Below are 25,449 nucleotides of genomic sequence, written 5' to 3' on the forward strand. Positions count from 1 at the left end.
CACCATCTCAAAGGATTGCAGACAGGTGGGCAGAAGAGACTGGATGTTGCACACTCGCCTCTGAGCTGTCTATCCTGGGTTTGAATCTCGACCTGGCTATTAGCTGTCATCCTGATGTTTTGCACACAGGGCAATTGATCAATGTGTGGGTGTGCTTTCCCTTGAATGAATGTTAAACTGGACGTCCCGTCTGCCAGCATTAGTTGATGGATGTTAAAGATCCTCGATGTCCTTCTCGAAGAGTAGGCGAGCTATTGCCGACAGCCTGAACAAATTCCAAATTCCTGCTCTGACCTACATGGGGCACTGCAGCAGTAACACAGCTGTGCTCCATATGAAAGAAAAAGAAAAAGAGGAAAAAGAAGAAGTAAAAGAGGAAAAAGAAGAAGAACTGTAGGCAAAAATCGAGGCAATGTAGACTTGGAGAGGCAATTCCAGACAGAAGAGAAAAGGGGAACGAGAGAGTGGAGGTATGCAGCAAGCCTAGATATGGGAATGGCAACAAGGGATAGGTTGCTGATAGAGCATGCGGAACCAGCATGGATTGGGGCAAGATAAAGCACTGAGAGGGAAGAGGTGCAAATATAGTACTAAATACAAGGCACCAGTGAATTGCCAGGTCTGCGTGGGGCAGGAGAGAAGCAAGTCTTGTACCTGCCAAAGGTTGCTAGATTGAATGCCATGGCACCAGCCTAAAGAAGGTAGCTATCTGTATTCAATGGTTTTCCAAATGAACACGTCATGCGGCATAAAGACCTGAGTACTGCCAAGGCCAAACCTGGCTTTACAAAACAAATAAAAGTGACATCCGGTTCTGAAGGTCAGCATGGAGACACGTTCGAGAGTTCCACGGACTGTAGCTCTGTCACAGGTTGACCACAAAACTGGATTGGAGGATTTCCCTCGTGCTGTGTAAAGACACTGTAAGAGTACATGACTTTCCAGCAAAGTCATTTGCAAGTGTTTGAATAACTTCTAATTTCTCCAGATTGGCAGAGAATAATGCTTCTTCAGCTTGCCTATCTTGAGGTTAAGGAACTGCTGAGCATAAGGTGGAGTCATCTGCGTTGTATTGTGGATGATTTTCCAGACAGGCAGAGAGGTCAGTGATGTAAACAAGAAATATGATTGTTCCAAGGATGCCATCTTAAGGGACAGAAACCTCTTCAGGTAGCAAATACAAACGAATTAAAGGTAGTCAGCATGGGTTTACCAAAGGTAGTTCCTGTTTAAAAAATATTTTAGAGTTCCATGAAGCAGTGTCTGATTGGGTGGATGAGGGGAAGGCAGTGGACATAGTATATCTAGACTTTAAGAAGGCATTGGATAAGGTACCACATCGGAGGTTGTTAGCCAAAGTGAGGGCTTGTGGAGTCGCTGGTCAGGTAATTAATTGGATTGTAAACTGGATTAGTGGTAGAAAGCAAAGAGTGGCTGTGAGTGGAAGGATGTCTTGCTGGGAGGATGTAAGTATTGGGGTACCTCAGGGATCAGTACTCGGACCATTACTATTCATTATTTACATCAATGATTTGGATAGTGGGGTGAAGAGGAAGCTTTCCAATCTTGGATACGACACAAAGCTTGGAGGTAAGGTGGATAGCAGAGGGGGTGGTGATCAGATTCAGGAAAGCATTGATACTTGCATAGATTGGGAAAAAGATTGGCACATGTAATTTAACCTGAGCAAGTGTAAGGTGTTGGGGATAGGAAAGAACAATGAAATAGAGATTACAGGATGCAAGGGGTAATTTTGGAGTGCATCACACAGGAGAAGGATCTGGGGGTGGTAATAGATACCAGAGGTAAACAGGCTCCCCAGTGCCAGTCAGCTATAGGTAAAGCAAATTGTGTTTTAGGTTGTATTCGGAGGGGATCATTTATAAATCAAAAGAAGTGGTGTTAACATTGTACAGGAATTTAGTGAGGGCTACATCTAGAATATTGTGTGCAGTTTTGGTCACCACAACTCAGGAAGGACATAGATGCCAAAGAGAGGGTTCAGCGCAGGGCTACTAAATTGAGTCCGGGCCTAGCTAGACTTAGCTATGAGGAGCGCTGAAGGAGACGGGGCTTTATACACGAGAAAAGAGGCGGTTACGAGGAGATATGATAGAGATGTTTAAGATAATGAAAGGGAGAAACAAAATAAATGCAGATTAATTATTCAGCAGAGTAGACAGTGATAGGACTAGTGGCCGTAGCCTGAGTGTAAAGAAGAGGAGAGTTAAGACGGTAGCAAGATAGGGGTCTTTCACTCAGAGTAGTTAATGCATGGAATGGTTTCCCTGGAAAAGTAGTGGCAGCAGAAGCAGTAGATAAGTTTAAATTGGAATGAGATAGGTACCTGGAAGTTATGGAGATAGAGGGGTATAGGGATGTTGGCAGGTCTTTTCGGTAGTTTGAGCATTGATGGGTGATTGTGTGCATGTGTACGGAGTGCTGTTGGTGGGAGTCTTGTCAAGGAGGGGTTGTGTGGTTGATGTGCGTTTTTAACCAAGCCCGTGCCCCCTCCCCTGAGGGGAAGAAAACAAAAAACAAACAAAAAAAAACAATTATTTAATTGATTTTAAACTTTTTTCTTGCATTCTTTTCCTTGGATCTTGTGTACATAAATTAGTGTGGTGTTCGCACAGGCATGATGGGCTGAATGGCTTCCACCTGTGTTAGATTTCCTTGTACGAGTTGGGTTGGTGATAAGAACAAGCCAATTCGATTTTGGTTCAGGTCCGAATGCAGATCCGGCCAATCAGTGGGATACAAAACGTAAACTGTTGAGCCTGGCAGAGGTATGCTCTCTACAAAGTGCTGTTCTAGTTGTAGAATCCTATAGATCCATAAAACATTTCAACAATTGTTAATCAATTGTTAATCAAAGAGGAAATTAAAATCATGTACTGCAGGGGGGCTTAAGAGGGGAGGGGGGACAGCAAGGACAGGTGGCCAGCGGGTTTTGGAGGTTTCAGCAGTGACGGTCACATAACAACAAACCTGCAACTTCCACAATACCATGCCTTGCAACATCATAGAAAGGATCGCTGACGTGAAGAGAGACTTGGGATCCAGCGATGGGTACTGGAGCTGGGGCCGACAACCCCTCCTGCTCTTCTTTTGCCAACTCTTGGAGGCACAGGAATGACACAGAGAAAACAATGTTAAATTAATAAACTACTCGACTGATAAAATGCAGTTTATGCCCGTTTAGAAATCTGCGGAAGATGGTGGCTGAGAGAGAGAGAGGAAAAAAAAAAAGAAAATGTGTGTGTGTGTGTGTGTGTGTGTGTGTGTGTGTGTGTGTGTACGATCCGCGTCTGCTTGTTGAGACTTCTCGCGTTCAAAGTAAACATGCACGTACATTAATGGCCAAAACTTTGGAGGAGGATATTTAAGTGGGTCATTTGTTGTTGGTGGTGTACGCTACTCTTGCAGGCACACATCGATGAGTGAAATTTGTTATCATCCTTAACCATTTCCGGTCAGGTGACCAGGGTAGTCTATTTGTTGAGGCAGATCTTCACAATGGAAAACCCACGCCTTTAGAGAAAAGGCACACAGACAAACCCACAAACGTACATCTCTCAGACATTTGAGGCTGATCAAAGTATCAGTCGAACAGATCATCTACTGTAAATGGATGAGGTGTGTGTGCGTGTGTGTGTGTGTGTGTGTCATGATTTTTGTGGAGTTCTACTGGAGCTTTCTGATGTGGAATGTGATACACCAAAATGGTCGTTATGATCTTTTCAGTTGATTAGGCCAATTAATTACAAAGAACCCAGAAGAATTCCCATGTTAAGGTGCAGAGAGCAGCTTAGGTCCTTCCAATGCATGGCATTCTAATGAAACAAAAAGAATGATAACATTGTAACAAAGCATACATTGATAAAACTAATGATATTAACAACAATAATTTTCGTCGTATAATTTGGCAATAATAATAACGAACATGTAATCCCCGCACTGGCCCAGGAACATATGGGCTTGGTGAAAGGAAAGCCAATGATCCAACAGTACAGCAAGCAGGTATGCTACAAGGATGTGAAGACCAATGAAAATTTGGTCCAATGGACCAACACGCCCAATAGGGTCTAAACCAGAGTTGGTGTCAAAGCCACCCAGCGCTCGCCTGTTTATACATTTACCGTTTTTAAAAGACTAGTCTAATAATTAATATTTTTTTATAAAGCATTGCAGTGAAGTCTGATCCAAATAATTTTAAAGCAATATATGTATTTGTATATTCTTACAGAAGAAGGGCATCCGGCGTAAAACATGTGCCAAATCACTATGCGGATCATTCGGATGATCCGCTGTGGCGACCCCTAATGGGAGCAGCCGAAAGAAGAAGAAGAAGAAGATATGTTAGCCTGGTGTGTTGGCGCAGTGGTTAGGGCAGCCGAAAGAAGAAGAAGAAGATATGTATTTGTATATTCTAATCAGTAAGAAGAGTGCAAGTGAGCACAATATACGCCCAAACAAGAAGGTATATACAGAATTGTGCTACTACATGGAAAACAGCATCCTGGTTGCCATGGCAACCACTTTAGATGACGAACGTATGTCACGACACACCGTCTCCACAGTCTGCACCTCTTCTTCTTCTTCTTCTTCTTCTTTCGGCTGCTCCCGTTAGGGGTCGCCACAGCGGATCATCCGTATGATCTGCATAGTGATTTGGCACATGTTTTACGCCGGATGCCCTTCCTGACGCAACCCTGGTCGCCTCTTACGACACAGGGATATGGTACACCTATTTTAACCAGGGTATACACCGGCCCAGTACACTGGTACTCATTTCGCCGACCTCGGAAGGATGACAGGCTGAGTCAACCCCCTGGTGTATTAATTCAGTGGCCCAACGGGGCTTGAACTCAGGACCTTTTGGATCCCAAGCCACTGCCCTAACCACTGCGCCAACACCAGGATTAACACTCTCCACAGTCTGTACCTGTGTACCAAATATGAAACGTGAAAGTTGAAAACTTTGGGAGTTAGAGTGCGGACAGGACAGGATGGAAAACAGCATCCTGGTTGCCATGGCAACCACTTTAGATGACGAACGTATATCATGACACACCATCTCCACAGTCTGTACCTGTGTACCAAATATGAAACGTGAAAGTTGAAAACTTTGGGAGTTAGAGTGCGGACAGGAACCGATGGACGGATGGACGGACGACAGGTATCGCATTATACGCCCCAATATATATATATATATATATATATATATATATATATATATATATATATATATATATATATATATATATATATATCGGGCATATAAAAAAATAGTGTGGTAGATAAAACATTAGAAAGGAAAAAATAACTTGCACCAAAAACTTTAACATTTTCACGCTGACGCTGACGCTCACGCCGGGGGTATCGCTATAGCTCTCTGTTCTTCGAACAGGCGAGCTAAAAAGGAGTCCAAGCCTATAGCAGGCATCCTCAGTGAAAAATCGACCTTCGTGGGAAGTTGGTTTTGATGGACACGTCATCTTGTTTGAATGTACGACACTTAAAATGCAGTTATTACTTTATATTACACCATATTACAAAAGACACTAAATAAAATAGAAAATTCAGAGAACACCTTACCCCAACGCAGTCTTGAGGAAAAGGACATGTGAAGGGCATTTCAACTATCGCTTTGCTTTTCTGAGCATGATCTATGTCAGTTTTGTTCATAAACTTTGAATAACAGGTGTGATGGTAACCAAACGAAGCTGATGGGTCAAATGGAACAGTCCAGAGCTGAACCTTCTGCCAACTCTTCTCGAAGAAACTGACGATTTTGGAACGATCTTTGAGAAAAAGATGCACTAAACTAAACAAAACAGACATTTTGGAAGAAGTTAGCTCCGTGTTTGCATCGCTCTTCGCCACCATGTTTATCTGGATCTCGCTGTTAAGCCGTCCTCAGAGCACACGGAAAATTTGATTGGTCAATATGGCGTAAAATGTTGTCCCAGTACTGCTATGCTGAGGGTTTTGGGAAGTGCAACCAAGGCAATTTGCATTCCACAGTGTTCAAATATATAATTAAATCAAAATAAAATAAAAATTTTAAAGGCTGTATGAAAAAAATCAAAAACAAAAACATTTAATCGGAAGGTCACCGTCACTCTTTTACACCACCTTATTTAACACGTTGAGAATTAGTTACTTGTGCCTGTTGTTTGTGTCCTTTATGACGCCCCTAAAAACAGTAGGTTTCCTGTTTGGAATAATTTTTAAATTTTACTTGTCTGCCAGGCAGACAGAGAGACTGAAGCAATTGCTTTACCGTACTGTACACATACACGCTCGGGATGAGACTCTGTACAATTTGCCAAATTCAAAGGCAAAGTTGACCATGTCTTCGTTGATGGTCACTGGAGGATGATCCAGAACTGCAGGGTCTACCAGGAGTGCTGAGGTCCTCAATACTGACCACCGGCTTGTTGTTGCAACTCTGAAGTTGTACCTTAAATCTAGGAGAATGGTACCATCCCAGCCTCGGCTGGATGTTAGCAAGCTCAATGATGAGAGGGTAGCTGAGGAGTTTGGAAACAGGCTGAGTGGAGATTTGGGGAGTCTGGTTGCTTTGGGAGGTCCTGAAGAGTTGTGGAGTGCCTTCAAGACCACAGTCCTTGATGTTGCCAGTAGATGTCTTGGAACTCACCGTAGGCCAAAGAAGAATTTTGTCTCTCAAGGAAGTCTGGATACCATTGACCAGAGTCGCAGGGCCAGGCTTAATGGCAGAGCTGAGCTGTTCAGGGAGCTGAGGCATAAAGCTATACATGCGCTAAGGGTGGACAAGGAGGCCAATGTGCGAGGAATCTGTGAGGGGGTAGAGAATCACCTGTGGTCAAGGGATTCTCGTCCTGCTTACAGGGGAATTCGCGTATTGCGTTCATCCAAGCCCGTCCCTCGGTGTACTGCAGTTAGAGCAGAGGGTGGTAGGCTCTTGACAGAGGAGACCGAAGTGAAGGCCCGCTGGGCCGGTTACTTTGAGTGGTTGTACCAGGATGATCCACCAGCTGTTGAGTTGGATGTCAGGGGTGTTACAATCCCTGTTGAGAACCCTCCGATCAACTGTGGTCCACCTTCGCTTGTGGAAACACAGGCTGCGGTGAACCAGTTGAAATGGGGAAAAGCTCCAGGGATCTGTGGCATCCATGCTGAACTTCTCAAGGCTGGTGTAAATGCTGCACTCGTGTCGTTGCATGCAGTTCTGTGCTATGCCTGGAACACAGGCATCATCCTAACTGATTGGAAGAGGGACCTTGTTGTCCCTCTCTGGAAAGGGAAGGGTGATCACCAAGACCGCAACAACTACCGAGGGGTGACGCTGCTTTCAGTACCGGGCAAGGTCTTTGCTCGGGTAATTCTTGATAGGGTTCGCCACCATCTGCTTGAGCACCAGCATCCAGAGCAGTCAGGCTTTACACCAAAGAGGTCAACGATTGACCGTATCCTTGCTCTTCGGGTCCTCACCGAACGCAAACGAGAGTTTCGGCAGGAGTTGCTTGCCGCCTTTGTTTATCTCTGTAAAGCGTTCGATTCAGTGAATCGGGATGCCCTCTGGAGGATTTGTGGTCTTCGTGGGGTGCCACCAAAATTGATCGATCTGATGTCTGAACTCTACTCTGGTACTGAGAGTGCTGTGAGATGTGGTGGTACCATCTCTGACTTATTTCCAGTTGTTACTGGAGTTCGTCAGGGGTGTGTACTGGTCCCCACACTTTTCAGCACTTGTATGGACTGGATTCTAGGGAGGATGTTGGAGAGATCAAGCTGCGGTGCATCGTTTGGGAATGTCAAGATCTCTGACCTTGATTTCGCAGATGATGCAGTCATCTTTGCGGAGACTCTAGTTATCCTTTTGGGGGACCTTGGGGTGCTGAATGACGAGTCGGAGCCGCTGGGATTATGGGTTTCCTGGGTAAAAACTAAGATCCAGGCTTTCAATGACATCTTGGATGCCACTGTCCTGTCTGTGCCTGTTTGTGGTGAGGATGTTGAGGTCATGGAGAGATTCACTTACCTTGGCAGTCATATTCATGTCTCTGCCGGCTGTGAGTCAGAGGTCAATAGACGTCTGGGTCAGGCCTGGGGAGTCATGGATTCACTGGATAATGGGGTGTGGCGCTGCCAGTACCTGTGCGGGAGGACGAAAGTCTGAGTCTTCAGGTCTGAGGTGCTTCCAGTCTTGCTCTATGGATGCGAGACTTGGACTCTGACAAAGGATCGAGACGGAGACTTAATTCCTTTGGTACCAGGTCTCTTCGGAGAATCCTTGGTTATCATTGGTCGGACTATGTGTCCAACGAGTGGTTGCCGAGAGACTCAAATGAGATTTGTTACCTGCACAGTCCGTGAGCATCAGCTGCAGCTGTATGGACATGTGGCTCGTTTTCCTGATGCTGATCCTGCTCACCAAATTCTCTCAGCAAGGGAATCTCGTGAGTGGAGGAGGCCAATTGGCCGACCACGTGCCTTGTGGTTGCAGCAGGTTGATCGGCATCTCAAGGAGATGGGGATGGACCAGGCATCTGCCTGGGGGATGGCCAGACGGAGGCCCCTGGAGTACCGGCGGAAAGTGGACGCAGCGACACGCTGCTCTGGCGCATGCTCCCATACCTGACCTGACCTCCTTCCTTGTAAAAAATAAAAAATAAAAAATAATCCAGATGATCAACCGATTTATTTTTTTTTATATGGCCGAATAGAATTGGAATGAATGGTGGATAGCTTAACATTAGCTTGGTGTGATTGTGCTTTCATTCATGTCTGTATGTTGGAGATCTCAGATTATTTTGTGTGTATTGTATCAAGTGTTAATATGCAATTCATTTTTTCTGTGCATAGTTTGTAAAAGAAAGTTTTTAAAAGCATTTTTCGTGTTGGTGGGGATGTTGAAAGGACACGGGCCTGATGGGCCGAGCGTCTTCTTCCTGTGTCCGGGTTTCCTTGTGTACAACTACAACCTTGCTAGACTCTCAGAAGTTTCTTCAAGGAGTGGTTAAAATGTCCAAAAGACCAAAATTATTCAAACTTGATTTTCAAGTTTGGATACAGATGGCAAAATCACACACATTAAAAAAAAAATCAATACCCAAGGAATGATTTATTACCCCACGCGTGTGAAGCGAAAAGTGGGGTTAAGCAATTGGTTCATGTCCGTCCATCTGTCTGTCTTTCTTATCAGTTTATGATCGAGGAACAACTTCTTTAAATTCAATGTTATATTTTGAACACAAATTGGAACATGAATAGGAAGAGAAGTCTTTCGGTTTTTACCGAATATAGTCTCTGAATTCATCCCGATTGCACATGTGCAGAGAGGAGAGAGGTAAATTTTTTCCTCTGTCGACCTACCTGGCAGTCAAACAGAAACTTCGTTTTTAAGAAATAATACAAATAAGACAAATAACAGGCACGAATAACTAGTGTAATGTGTTTGGTCGGGTGATGTAATAGACACTGGGAAAATGGCGGTAAACCCCGGAATTAATATATTTATACGAATTTTACTGTATCTTTATTTTATTTAAATTTAATTATATTCTTGAACACCACGGAACACAAATCGTCTTCATAATATGTGCTTCCAAGACCCTCCAGTTTTTCAGCACTTCAAATTAAATAAAGGTTCAATGGGATGGTGTATTGTTGTGGGCCGGGTATCGGCTACGAGCACGACCGCTAGTTGGAGCAGCAGAGTCGACTCCACCGAACATCCGGAATTCAGATCGTTACCCTCGGATAACTCCGAAGGTACGGGTCCCTTACAGGACCGTGAATCGTCAATAATTCAACCACGTGGTGCAAGGTTATTTGCCAAACTTCAAAATACCTAGAGGCCCACGTGGCGAGCTCCCGAGGGATTCACACCCTCGACGGAGCTCGAACGGGACGAACCGTTTCCATGCTCGACCCGTGCGTAACCCGAGCGGATGGTTACCGAGGTCCCGTCGGTCCAAATGCACAACTACAGCAGCAACGGCCTTTTCAATCACCCAACACGCACCGTGCTAAACCAATGAAGGAAAGGACAAAGACGAGCTGAAACAACAATAGGGGTATTTATTTACAATAGGTGGGGAAGGAACACATAAAGGGCAGAGTTAAACCGACTATAAAGGATGCAAATAATGTACAGCAAAAGCACTTAACCCGTTGCAACTTAAACAAGACAGGCCCGCACACAGACACACACCCAAAGAAAAGAGATGGACCTCAAGGGTCTTTATTATTCCTTCAGCTCTGAGGGAAGTCGAGCTGAGGGACGAGAACGTGGCTGGCTACCTGGCCGCGAGTGTGTGGCTGGACGTCCACAACTTCCCGGAGCTCCAGTCGCCAGAAGACGGACCAGGGCAGCCAGACGCAGACCAGCACCAGCGACGAGATGAGGCCAGAGCAGCGTCGATGAGACCAGACCAGCGTCAGCGACGAGACGAGGCCAGACCAGTGTCGAGAGATGGGATCCAAGCATGCGCTGAAGCAGACGGGGCGCAAATTATTTGTTCTTCTTTCTTTCCTTTCCTCCTTCTCGGGCACGGTCCACTCATGCATGGCCTGCTCTCATTGGGCGGACCATGTGTCGAGGCTCCGCTTTCTTGCAAAGGACCACCCCGGCTCTGATCCGCTCGTCGCCCATTGGCCGACAGGGGCGCCAAGTCTGCTGATTGGACCGAGGGGGGGGGGGGTGTGACGGCCACCGTGGCCGACCGCTCCTCAAACAAGGAGAGGAATATGGTCCTGCGTGGGCTACGCCTATTGGTCGACCGTCGGCAACCTTGCTCGCATCCCCCGGATTGGGCGAGAGACGTCAGGTACTTGTGAACTCCGCCCACATACGTGTGCAATGGAGCCAGTGGAGGATAGTGGAAGGAAGCGAAGGAAGATGTCGTCAGTGTTGTTGTTATAAAAATCCTAACTATCAAAATAACTCCGCAGTGCACGAACATCCAATTCCCACTAGACTAGGGACGGGACCCTAACTAGAAACACACGCTTATCGATATAACTGAGCTATTGGGGACGGCTGTCTGTCTGTGTGCACAAGGCTCCCAGATTCGTAACAGCATTAGGGTGGTATTTGGGACTACTTCTGGAAAAGCACAAAAGCAAGAAACTTCTGCATTTTTATAAACAATCATCAAAATAATTATTATATTAAAATCGAAGTAGTCGGACCCTGCTATTCGTGGATTCACTATTCGCAGACCCCATGTATTTGAGGTTTATAAAATGCGTCTTGCTTTGACATACACAGCCCTGTGCTTCGCATATTCACGGTTAATAAAATGTTACCCGCTTTGAGATTCGCGGCTCTGTGCTTCGCATATTCGTGGTTTATAAAATGTGATCCGCTTTGACATTCGCGGCCCTGTGCTTCGCATATTCGTGGTTTATAAAATGCGACCGGCTTTGATATTCGCGGTCCTGTGCTTTGCGTATTCGTGGTTTATAAAATATCACCGGCTTTGATATTCGCGGTCCTGTGCTTTGCATATTCGTGGTTTATAAAATATCACCGGCTTTGATATTCGCGGTCCTGTGCTTTGCATATTCGTGGTTTATAAAATATGACCAGCTTTGATATTCGCGGTCCTGTGCTTTGCATATTCGTGGTTTATAAAATATGACCCGCTTTGACATTCGCGGCTCTGTGCTTCGCATATTCACGGTTTATAAAATGTGACCTGCTTCAACATTTGCGGCCCTGTGCTTCACATATTCACAGTTTATAAAATGTGACCTGCTTTAACATTCGCGGTCCTGTGCTTTGCATATTCGTGGTTTATAAAATGTGACCCGCTTTGACATTCGCGGCTCTGTGCTTCGCATATTCACGGTTTATAAAATGTGACCTGCTTCAACATTTGCGGCCCTGTGCTTCACATATTCACAGTTTATAAAATGTGACCTGCTTTAACATTTGCGGCCCTGTGCTTTGCATATTCGTGGTTTATAAAATGTGATCTGCTTTGATATTCGCGGCCCTGTGCTTCGCATATTCGTGGTTTATAAAATGCGACCGGCTTTGATATTCGCGGTCCTGTGCTTTGCATATTCGTGGTTTATAAAATATCACCGGCTTTGATATTCGCGGTCCTGTGCTTTGCATATTCGTGGTTTATAAAATATCACCGGCTTTGATATTCGCGGTCCTGTGCTTTGCATATTCCTGGTTTATAAAATATGACCTGCTTCAACATTTGCGGCCCTGTGCTTCACATATTCACAGTTTATAAAATGTGACCTGCTTCAACATTTGCGGCCCTGTGCTTCACATATTCACAGTTTATAAAATGTGACCTGCTTCAACATTTGCGGCCCTGTGCTTCACATATTCACGGTTTATAAAATGCGACCCGCTTTGACATTCGCGGCCCTGTGCATCGCATATTCACGGTTTATAAAATGCGACCTGCTTTGACATTCGCTGCCCTGTGCTTTGCATATTCACGGTTTATAAAATGCGACCCGCTTTGACATTCGCTTCCCTGTGCTTTGCATATTCACAGTTAATAAAATGTGATCTGCTTTGACATTCGTGGCCCTGTGCTTCACATATTCATGGTTTATAAAATACGACCTGCTTTGACATTCACCTCCCTGTGCTTTGCATATTCACAGTAAATAAAATGTGATCTGCTTTAACATTTGCAGCCCTGTGCTTTGCATATTCATGGTGTATAAAATGCGTCCCGCTTTGACATTCACATCTCTGTGCTTTGCATATTCACAGTTAATAAAATGTGATCCGCTTTGACATTCGCGGCCCTGTGCTTCGCGTATTCGCGGTTTATAAAATGTGATCTGCTTTAACATTCGCGGCCGTGCTTCGCATATTCGCAGTTTATAAAATGTGACCTGCTTTAACATTCGCGGCCCTGTGCTTCGCATATTCACGGTTTATAAAATGTGACCTGCTTTAACATTCGCAGCCCTGCACTTCGCATATTCGTGGTTTATAAAATGTGACCCGCTTTTATATTCGCAGCCCTGCGCTTCGCATATTCGTGGTTTATAAAATGTGACCTGCTTTAACATTCGCAGCCCTGTGCTTCGCATATTCACGGGTTATAAAATGTGACCTGCTTTAACATTCGCAGCACTGCACTTCGCATATTCGTGGTTTATAAAATGTGACCCGCTTTTATATTCGCAGCCCTGCGCTTCGCATATTCGTGGTTTATAAAATGTGACCTGCTTTAACATTCGCAGCCCTGTACTTCGTATATTCGCGGTTTATAAAATGTGACCCGCTTTTATATTCGCGGCCCTGCGTTTCACATATTCACGGTTTATTAAATGTGACCCGCTTTAACATTCGCAGCCCTGCACTTCGCATATTCGTGGTTTATAAAATGTGACCCGCTTTTATATTCGCAGCCCTGCGCTTCGCATATTCGTGGTTTATAAAATGTGACCTGCTTTAACATTCGCAGCCCTGTACTTCGTATATTCGCGGTTTATAAAATGTGACCCGCTTTTATATTCGCGGCCCTGCGTTTCACATATTCACGGTTTATTAAATGTGACCCGCTTTAACATTCGCGGCCCTGTGCTTCGCATATTCGCGGTTTATAAAATGTGAACCGCTTTAACATTCGCAGCCATGTGCTTTGCATATTCGCGGTTTTTAAAATGTGACCTGTGATATTCGCAGCCCTGTGTTTTGCATATTCACAGTTTATAAAATGTGACCTGCTTTAACATTCGTGGCCCTGTGCTTTGTATATTCGCGGTTTATAAAATGTGACCTGCTTTGACATTCGCCGTTTTTAAAATGTGACCCGCTTTGATATTCGCAGCCCTGTGTTTCGCATATTCACGGTTTATAAAATGTGACCTGCTTTGACATTAGTGTCCCTGTGCTTTGCATATTCACGGTTTATAAAATGTGACCTGCTTTGACATTAGTGTCCCTGTGCTTTGCATATTCACGGTTTATAAAATGTGACTTGCTTTGACATTCACAGTCCTATGCTTCGCATATTCACGGTATATAAAATGTGATCTGCTTTGACATTCGTGGCCCTGTGCTTTGCATATTCACAGTTAATAAAATGTGACCTGCTTTAACATTCACGGTTTATAAAATGTGACCCGCTTTGACATTTGTGGCCCTGTGCTTTGAATATTTGCGGTTGTGTTTTTTTTGCATTTTCGCAGTTTTTTTGCAGGGGTACTCGTCGGCGCATTCGCGGTTTGTCATAAGAATTTCCATCATGAACCGCCAGGAACCTATCCCCCCTTTTTCAATTGAAACAATGCCCCGACATTTGTGGATTCGAAGTTGTTGGCATTTTTCAGGAACGTATCACCCACGAATAGCGGGTTCTGACAGTACAGCAGTGTATATACTTAAACACTGCACGGGGTATCGTGTTCTCTGAACTCTTTCGTTTAAATATGGAATCTATTTATCTTGGGTAACTTTAAAACCGGTTCATCACAAGTTAAACAACTCATTTTATATGAGATTCTAGTACATGCACACTATATCAGGTGTTCATGCCAAGGTTGTTCCCCAACCCTCACTGATCCCATGTGACCATCAGCAACGTATTGTTACAGGCTGGGGGGTCGGCCGCCAACCGACCGCTCTGAACGGAGCCGCAAGTCGAGTCGGCCCGACCGATCGCCCGGAATATAGATCGCCGCCCGGATAACTCCGAACGACGGGTCCTTGTACAAGAACCGAAATACGCCAATCGGCAGATCACGTGGGGTAGGGTCGATTGCCAATCTTCAATGTACCTAAATAACCATGTGATCCAACTACCGGGGTATTCCACCCTCGACGGATCTCGTACGGAACAAACCGCCGAGGCGAGCTTGTCCGTGCGCGATTCCGAGCGGCATAATCGCCGAGAACCGTCGGTCCAAATGTCCCCCTATTACGGCAAACCAACGGCTTTCTAACTCCCAACACACGAAATGTTCAGTCAATGAGAAAATGGACGAAACGAGCAGGTTTACATTCACACAAGGACATTTATTATAATGAAACACGTATGCAATTAAATAAGGCAAAACACGTATGCAATTATACAAGCAACAAAAGCACGACAAAAGAACTACAACCGTCTATAAGCAATTATTAATGTACAGTCACTTACGGGACTTGGTGCCACAACATTCATTCGAAAGAAAAGCAGCAAAAAGACCCCATCAAAGGCAATGGGGTCAGACTGGACCTCTTGGGTCTTTATGGCGTGGGACTTAGCAGACCGAACGAGTCCCACGAGACCGTTGCAGGTTACCTGCACCCTCATGGTGTCTGGCTTGGGCGACCCGCAACGTCCCGTCCCCACAGCAGCTAGTGTAGCCGCGGTCGAGCTCGGGCCTTCCGTGTGGCAGGCAAGCTCTCTCCACACGAACGCGTGGTTTGTGCGAGAGCAGGCAAGGCTGCGCCTCCAGCTCGCGTCTCCTTCGCGACGCCCGGACTTCCACGCAGCTCCTTGGCTTCTGGCTTCCTCCCGACTCCCCCAACTGCCGAAGCAAAAAGCTTACTCCTCCCACGGGACTCAGCACACGAACTCTGCCACGGGACTCCCACGAACTCAGCCTTACCACGGGACTCCCCGCGAACTCTTCACGAACTCTTTTTGAACAAAGAAAAGATGTCCTCTTTCTCCTTTGCACCCCTCCCCCACACCCGGCGTGACTCATGCCCTCGTGATCCACCCCCCGCTCAACCACGGGTGGGAGGGAGTTGTTGACGTCACCGCAGGGTTCTTCTTCCTCTTCGCAGAAGAGGGGGAGGGATGTCTCCATTGTTTGCTCCCAAACTATTAAATCTATCCGCAGCGCATCTAATCGATTTCAAAACATTTAAAACAATGGAAGGTGAGCTATCTAGGGAACATGCACTTATTGACATAGCTGACTAAGGAAACCTGTATGTTGTGTGCGATTGAATTCCAAGTTCGTAACAGTATTATAAATAATTTAGTTGCACTTTTTATGAGCTCTTACCTCTCTCTGCGAGTTCCTCCAAAGTTCTTTCTGCCATCTGCCCGTCTCCCACTCCAAATGCACTGGTAAGATCCTCTTTTCCTACATCTTGTGTCTGCTCACCGTCTTGTTCACTCGTAGCCATGCCCACAGAAACCGACGGTGCTCCAGCATGCGACTTTTTACCAACTGCTCCTCCCGACTGCTCCTCAAGATCAATGAGATCCGCTGACATTGTCAGGGGCTGGAAAGGGAGAGAATTGTTAGATGGAGGAACTGAAAATGTTTCAGATGAAAGGGCGAGGGTGAAAGGGCGAACCTGGGGGGCCAAGGCAATCCTAGTGTGCATGCAAACCATGATCATCACCATGACAGTAATTTTTCACATTTCTTCTGATACTTTTGGCTAAATGACATCGTCAGAGCCATATAATGCTCTTTATGCCATGCACGAGTACAAAACAGAATTTGTACGCTTGTTGAAGTAAAATAAAGGGATGACATCAACCACGTCATGGTATCAATATGCGAGGGCAGGGTCAGGGTCGGGGTGGGGAGGCGTTGTACACACGGACACAGATAAAAAAGAAAACATGAGCAGTGTGTGTCTACAAGGGAAAAGTATATGGCTCTATAATATTTCCTATTGTTCAAGACTTGTGTAATGGACGTGCACAAGCCGAGCAGGAAGTGCCCAGAGAACCACATGAAGATTGAAGGAACAAAAGCAAACAAATATGAAATCTGAGTGCAGGGAGAACATACTCAGAGCCTCACGCACGGTACAACGTCTAACCCTCCATGAAGAACACTGAGATGTCTCCAAAGAGGGACAAAAAAAAAAAAAAACTCACAGGGAACTATTCAAAAGTGAATATCCAGCTCCTCTGCCAATCCATGATTAACTCAATTACCAAGATTGAGATACACCAACACATCAACCAATGTCTATACCCTCCTACCACCTCCACCATCCACCACCCCAACCCATGATCAACTCAATTACCAACATTGAGATACACCAATACATCAACCAATGTCTATACCCTCCTACCACCTCCACCATCCACTACCCCAATTACCAAGAGTGAGATACACCAACACATCAACCAATGTCTATACCCTCCTACCACCTCCACCATCCACGACCCCAATTACCAAGAGTGAGATACACCAACACATCAACCAATGTCTATACCCTCCTACCACCTCCACCATCCACCACCCCAACCCATGATCAACTCAATTACCAACATTGAGATACACCAACACATCAACCAATGTCTATACCCTCCTACCACCTCCACCATCCACCACCCCAACCCATGATCAACTCAATTACCAACATTGAGATACACCAACACATCAACCAATGTCTATACCCTCCTACCACCTCCACCATCCACTACCCCAATTACCAAGATTGAGATACACCAACACATCAACCAATGTCTATACCCTCCTACCACCTCCACCATCCACCACCCCAACCCATGATCAACTCAATTACCAACATTGAGATACACCAACACATCAACCAATGTCTATACCCTCCTACCACCTCCACCATCCACTACCCCAATTACCAAGAGTGAGATACACCAACACATCAACCAATGTCTATACCCTCCTACCACCTCCACCATCCACTACCCCAATTACCAACATTGAGATACACCAACACATCAACCAATGTCTATACCCTCCTACCACCTCCACCATCCACCACCCCAACCCATGATCAACTCAATTACCAAGATTGAGATACACCAACACATCAACCAATGTCTATACCCTCCTACCACCTCCACCATCCACCACCCCAACCCATGATCAACTCAATTACCAACATTGAGATACACCAACACATCAACCAATGTCTATACCCTCCTACCACCTCCACCATCCACTACTCCAATTACCAAGATTGAGATACACCAACACATCAACCAATGTCTATACCCTCCTACCACCTCCACCATCCACTACCCCAATTACCAAGATTGAGATACACCAACACATCAACCAATGTCTATACCCTCCTACCACCTCCACCATCCACCACCCCAACCCATGATCAACTCAATTACCAACATTGAGATACACCAACACATCAACCAATGTCTATACCCTCCTACCACCTCCACCATCCACTACCCCAATTACCAAGATTGAGATACACCAACACATCAACCAATGTCTATACCCTCCTACCACCTCCACCATCCACTACCCCAATTACCAAGATTGAGATACACCAACACATCAACCAATGTCTATACCCTCCTACCACCTCCACCATCCACCACCCCAACCCATGATCAACTCAATTACCAACATTGAGATACACCAACACATCAACCAATGTCTATACCCTCCTACCACCTCCACCATCCACTACCCCAATTACCAAGAGTGAGATACACCAACACATCAACCAATGTCTATACCCTCCTACCACCTCCACCATCCACTACCCCAATTACCAACATTGAGATACACCAACACATCAACCAATGTCTATACCCTCCTACCACCTCCACCATCCACTACCCCAACCTCCTTCCAATAGCACTGTATGGGATTATTGAGATACCGCAACCACACACATCATATACCAGTCCCCCACCCACACAAACCCTCATCTCCCAAACTCTCGATTTGGGACAACACTGTCGTGGAGCCATGAGCAGACAATAAAATGTTTCACAAAATAGGAACAGCCGGGGAATTGGAGTAAAACACGCAAACGACACGGAGCAAACAAGCGGACACAGGAGGAGCACGGAGACACAGTGCGGACACACAGAGCGGCAAAACGCAGACAAGGATGCAAGACATTCATATACACGCGGAGGCATATAGAAACGTAGATGCAGACATATGGACGCAGATCGACAGATACAGACACATCGTTACCAGAGAGACAGAGCACGATACCAGACTGACGGGCAAAGCCTCGATATCTCTTCTCCCTCCTTTCCCTTTCCCTTTCCCTCCCTCTCTCTCTCCAGTTACACTTCCGGGCAATAAAATGTCCGATTTAACAAAACATCGCCCGCGATGACACCGAGACAAAGGTCCAATCTGGAGATGAACGACACATTGTCAATAAAACCTGACCGTCAGACGGACCGGTGAAACGTCAAAAACGGAGGGGAAACGTGCACGTTGTACACAACGTACATGGTGTACACAACGTGCTTGTTGTATAAAACTTACATGATCTACAAAACGTACATAGTGTACAAAACTTACATGGTGTACACAACGTACACGATCTACAAAACGTACATGGTGTACACAACGTGCATGTTGTACAAAACGTGCATGTTGTACACAACATACATGGTGTACAAAACGTACATGGTGTAAAAAAAACTTACATGGTGTACACAACGTACATGATCTACAAAACGTACATGGTGTACACAACGTGCATGTTGTACAAAACGTGCATGTTGTACACAACGTACATGGTGTACAAAACGTACATGTTGTACAAAACTTTCATGATCTACAAAACGTACATGGTGTAAAAAACTTACATGGTGTACACAACGTACATGATCTACAAAACGTACATGGTGTACACAACGTGCATGTTGTACAAAACGTGCATGTTGTACACAACGTACATGGTGTACACAACGTGCATGGTGTACACAACGTACATGATCTACAAAACGTACATGATCTACAAAACGTGCATGGTGTACACAACGTGCATGGTGTACACAACGTGCATGGTGTACACAACGTGCATGGTGTACAAAACGTACATGTACACAACGTGCATGGTGTACACAACGTGCATGGTGTACAAAACGTACATGATGTACACAACGTACATGGTGTACAAAATTTACATGGTGTACACAACGTGCATGATGTACACAACGTGCATGGTGTACACAACGTGCATGTTGTACAAAACGTACATGGTGTACACAACGTACATGGTGTACACAACGTGCATGGTGTACACAACGTACATGGTGTACACAACGTGCATGGTGTACACAACGTGCTTGTTGTATAAAACTTACATGATCTACAAAACGTACATAGTGTACACAACGTACATGATCTACAAAACGTACATGGTGTACACAACGTGCATGTTGTACAAAACGTGCATGTTGTACATAACATACATGGTGTACAAAACGTACATGTTGTACAAAAAACTTACATGGTGTACACAACGTACATGACCTACAAAACGTACATGGTGTACACAACGTGCATGTTGTACAAAACGTGCATGTTGTACACAACGTACATGGTGTACAAAACGTACATGTTGTACAAAACTTTCATGATCTACAAAACGTACATGGTGTAAAAAACTTACATGGTGTACACAACGTACATGATCTACAAAACGTACATGGTGTACACAACGTGCATGTTGTACAAAACGTGCATGGTGTACAAAACGTGCATGTTGTACACAACGTACATGGTGTACACAACGTACATGATCTACAAAACGTACATGATGTACACAACGTGCATGGTGTACACAACGTGCATGGTGTACAAAACATACATGTACACAACGTGCATGGTGTACACAACGTGCATGGTGTACAAAACGTACATGATGTACACAACGTACATGGTGTACAAAATTTACATGGTGTACACAACGTGCATGATGTACACAACGTGCATGGTGTACACAACGTGCATGGTGTACAAAACATACATGTACACAACGTGCATGGTGTACACAACGTGCATGGTGTACAAAACGTACATGATGTACACAACGTGCATGGTGTACACAACGTACATGATCTACAAAACGTACATGATGTACACAACGTGCATGGTGTACACAACGTACATGGTGTACACAACGTGCATGGTGTACACAACGTGCATGGTGTACACAACGTGCATGGTGTACACAACGTACATGGTGTACACAACGTGCATGTTGTACAAAACGTACATGGTGTACACAACGTGCATGGTGTACACAACGTGCATGGTGTACACAGCGTGCATGGTGTACACAACGTACATGGTGTACACAACGTACATGGTGTACACAACGTGCATGTTGTACAAAACATACATGTTGTACACAACGTACATGGTGTACACAACGTACATGGTGTACACAACGTGCATGTTGTACAAAACATACATGTTGTACACAACGTACATGGTGTACACAACGTACATGGTGTACACAACGTGCATGTTGTACAAAACATACATGTTGTACACAACGTACATGGTGTACACAACGTGCATGGTGTACACAACGTGCATGTTGTACAAAACATACATGTTGTACACAACGTACATGGTGTACACAACGTACATGGTGTACACAACGTGCATGGTGTACACATAGATATGTTTCAACATTTTAAAGCACAAATTAATTTAATTATTTAATTAGCAGGATCTACATTTATTAATGACTAATTAATTACCGACCAAACAAACTCCGTCCTGTACATTCGGGACATTCGGACACGTGCTCCTGGCGGATCGACCTTTGAAGGGTTCAAACAGCTTGGGCTGGTTTACGAAAATAAATATTAATCCTCATAAAACTACAAACTAATTTTTTTTTTTTTTTTAAACGTGATCACGATCACAGAGTACTCGGAATTAAAAACACGTTTTCTTTGCCGTGTTCACAATAAAATTAATCCACTATTAAACGAGTACGAACGCACGTTTGCTATTCCTTCACGTATTTTCGAAGTGCGTATTTGGCCGGTACCGGTAGCGCCATTTTACCGGCAAAAACGATTCGATGGTCTTCACCGGAAAAACACGGCCATCGGGTTGAGATCGTGTCGCCGTGAGTTGAGGGTGAGAGCCCGCGTCATGTTCGCCACGCCCGGTAGTGACGTCACCACGCTGACCAACGTGTTCACGACCACGGTCACGATCATCGTGCGCTGCCATCCCTTCACGTATATTCGAAAAGCGTATTTGGCCGGTATAGCACAGGTAACGCTATTTTACCGGCAAAACGATTCGATTGCCTCAAGGCTAAAAATACGACCATCTGGTTCAGATTCTTTCGATTTAATTTCGGGTTAGAGTCCGCGTCCTGTTGGCCATCCCAGCAGTGACGTCATCGCGCTGACGCACGTGATCACTTTAGATCGTGATAATGGCAACACGGCAACAAGAAGGACGTCGCGCATAGCACAATACTTGAGAAATGTAAATAAAGCATCGTTGCCAATTGCCATGGAAACAGCAATTTGGCAATTTCAAAAATGTGACTGATCAAGTGTGTTTTACATGATATTTTTACATTTGGTTGGTACATTTTGTAACTGCAGCCGATGAGATGTTTTACATGATTCACATGGCCTTGACCTTGACCTTGCTTGATCTTTGACCAAGTTTTTTTTTTACCAAATGTTACACACAAATACTACACGTATGTATAAATAAGCTGTGCAAGTTTGAATTTGACAAATTGAAAAACGACTGAGATATGTTGATAATAAATATCACAAAAAAGTCCCATTTCATGAAAATGGGGTGAAGTTGTTGTCATGGAAACCATTCACGTGACAAAACGGCAAAATCGATCGTTCTGATTTTTCTGATTTTCGGTGAACCAATGAATTCAGTGAACAAATATTCCAATTCAGTTCAAAGTTCATGGGAATTAAACATTTAGTGATCTTGACCTTTGACCTTTTAAACTCAAAAACAATCGGCTTCAGTAACCTAAATATGTAACCCTGTTCAAATTTCAAGTCAATCCGATGAAAATTGCCACTCTTGTGTGACTTTGACATTTGAACCTTTGACCTCAGAAATAATCCGCTTATGGTTTTTCATTGGTGAACCAATTCAGTGACCCAGTATGCAAATTGTCTTCAAATTTCGAGTCAAGTGGATGAAAATTAATGCTTTTATGTGAACTTCACCTTTGATGTCAAAAACAATTTAGGCTTCAGTTGACCAATTCGCAAACCCTGTTCAAATTTCATGTCAATTGGATACAAATTGATGATATATGTGACCTTGACCATTGACCACAAAGACAATAGGCTTCTAGTCTTTGATTGGTGAACCAATTCAGTTATCAAATATGCAAATTATGTTCAAAATAGCAGAGTACCCACCCATCCTCTGGTTGGGTAGGGGGGGGGGTTACATTACTTCGAAAAAAAGTATAGTCTGTATATTGCAAGAAGACTTTCAGTGTTTGTGTATTGTCTATCTAAAGGGGTCTAATGGGTCTCGATGGTCGAGATGTTAATAGGTCTAAAAGGTCTAGGGCTCTAGGCTCTTCGGGTTGGAATGACAGAGGTGTAAAGGTGTGCAAAGAGTGTAAAAGGTTAAAAAATAAATAAAATTGTATACCTTCTCGAGGCTCGTATGAGAGCTTTCAGGGACTTTCAAGAAGGAAAGCAGGGAATTTGAAGGAGGTGGGTTTCGGGTGGATTAACGGGGGTAAGAAAAGATCGAGGATTTGGATAGGGAATGATAAGAGGTGGTGGTGAACAGTTGTTTTGAAAGCCTGGAGGGAAGAATGGGATTGAATAGAGTGAGGGAGTTTATTCCAAAGGCGGGAAAAAAGAGGAATGAAAGAGTGAAGGTGAGCAGTGATTCGTGATTTTGGTAGTTTACCAGAAGAGGGTTGCTGGCGGACCTTGAGTGCCCTGCGGAAATATGGAGGGGACATGTCTCAGAGAGAATGGGGGGGGGGGGTAAGACCGGAGAGGAGACAGTAGAAGAAAGAAAGACCACTGGCAGGCCTGCGGTGAGAGAGTGAGAGGCCCAAAGACTCAGCCTCATCGTGGAAGATACCAATGATCCTAAATGCCATGGTTTCAACAGCGTAAAGCTGAGACAGGTGAGAAGCAGGAGTACCAACCAGAGGGGAGAGCAGTACTCCATCAGGCTGCGGACGAAAGCTTTGCATGTGGTCAGGAGCTCAGGTTTGCCAAGGAAGGACTTTTCATGATGGAGGATGCCCAGTCAGTGACTGGCTTTGGAGGCCAACTTGGAGGTGTTGCTTTCCCAGGAAAGATCATGGCAGATAGTGAGACCCAAAAGTTTGACTGAAAGGACTTCTTCAAGAGGATTGTTGACAAAGTAGATGGGGGAATTTTCCAGATGGTGCTTTTGGAGAGACACAGTGAGAGTGTGAGATTTGTCAGGATTGAAAGACATGTTCCAAGTGTTTGACCAGTTTGTGATTTTATCCAGATCTGCTGAGAGTGAAGAAGCCACTGCTTGCCGATCTGAGGGATGACAGATGGACAGAGGGTAAAGTCATCAGCAAAGAGATATAGAGGATTTTTCAGAGAGTCAGAGAGATCATTGATGAAAACCAGAAAAAGAACAGAGCCCAGAGCGCTGCCTTGAGGAAGTCCAGCCTGGACAGGATGAGGAGGTAAGAGAATTGCATTAAGGGCCACACTTTGGCTGCGACAAGAGAGGAAGTCTGCGAGCCATGAGTGGAGACGGCCTTGGATACCATAGGAAGAGAGTTTGGTGAGCAGGGCAGGGTGCCAGACCGTATCAAAAGCACGTGATATGTCTCAGGATAATGCTCTGATTTCATGTCTGGTATTGAGGACCTCCATCCATTGTTGGGAAAGCAGGAGCAGCAAGTCCAGGGTAGAATGACCTGGTCTGAATCTAAATTGATGATTGGAAATCAAGCCTTTGGAGAAGAGGAAGGATTTAATGTCTGAAGTGATGATGGATTCCATAACCCTGCTGATGATTGGGAGAAGGCTGATTGGTCTGGAGTTGCAGGGATCTGTTTTTGCACCTTTTTTATGCAGGGCAGTAATGTTTGCTGATTTCCAAGCAGACGACAGATGACCTTGAGCAAATGAGAGGGTGAATAGAAGAGAGAGGGTGAGCAAGAGCAGCAGAGCAGGTTTTAGGACACGTGGGCTGATGCCATCTGGACCGGTTGCAGAATCTGAGTCGAGATTTGACAGCAATTGCCTTCAGTTGCTTTCAGTTGCCTTCAGTTGCCTGAAATTGCCTTCAGTTAGATTAGCCTTCCATGAGGCGAAGGCAAGTTGTTTCACAACAACTCCCTCACCACAAGCTTCAGTGTATCATGGGTGGCATGAAGGGTAAGACAACTGAAGACGAGATGGGATAAATATGTGCATGAGAGAGAGCAAGTTTCATTTTTAAATTTCCCAGGACGAGTTGATGTCAGAGAAAGTAGACATAGGAGACCAGTCTAGAAGTTTGATGGCTGCTTGAAGACCCTGCTAGTGTGCCTGAGTGAAATGCCAGACTCGACGGCGCTGAGGTGGTTCTCTAACAACAGCCAGAAAGATGTCCACTTTCACAAGCATGTGGTCAGATAAACCGATTGTAGCGGAAGAAGAACAGCAGATATTTTCAGAGAAATTGGTCAAAATCAGATCCCAAAGAGATGGAGTCCCATTGAGATCCAGGTCAGGAATTTGACAGATTGTATCAGTCCCAATGAGTTGCAGAAGTCTTTTG

The 25,449-nt window shown here is 44.8% G+C and overlaps 1 protein-coding gene across 3 annotated transcripts in view; it reads right to left on the minus strand.

The window, feature by feature from the left end:
* Positions 1-25,449, minus strand: part of LOC147013421 (rho GTPase-activating protein 1-like) — a 138,282-nt gene that overhangs the window by 15,087 nt on the left and 97,746 nt on the right. Inside the window, exons 1-3 of one of the 3 annotated variants that reach the window (XM_085855235.1) lie at positions 21,733-22,015; positions 15,985-16,207; positions 2,992-3,120 (exon numbers count right to left, since the gene is read on the minus strand). In XM_085855235.1, coding sequence (XP_085711361.1) covers positions 2,992-3,120; positions 15,985-16,207; positions 21,733-21,903 — 523 coding nt within the window. In that variant the 5' untranslated portion in view covers positions 21,904-22,015. Of the gene's footprint in view, positions 1-2,991; positions 3,121-15,984; positions 16,208-18,882; positions 19,047-21,732; positions 22,016-25,449 lie in introns of those variants that run through there. The other 2 variants (XM_085855236.1, XM_085855234.1) reach the window with 2 other exon arrangements.

This window comes from Eptatretus burgeri, chromosome 14 (genome assembly GCF_056783735.1).
Source record: "Eptatretus burgeri isolate ZD-2024b chromosome 14, Ebu_testis_v1, whole genome shotgun sequence".
Classification (NCBI taxonomy): Eukaryota; Metazoa; Chordata; class Myxini; order Myxiniformes; family Myxinidae; genus Eptatretus; species Eptatretus burgeri.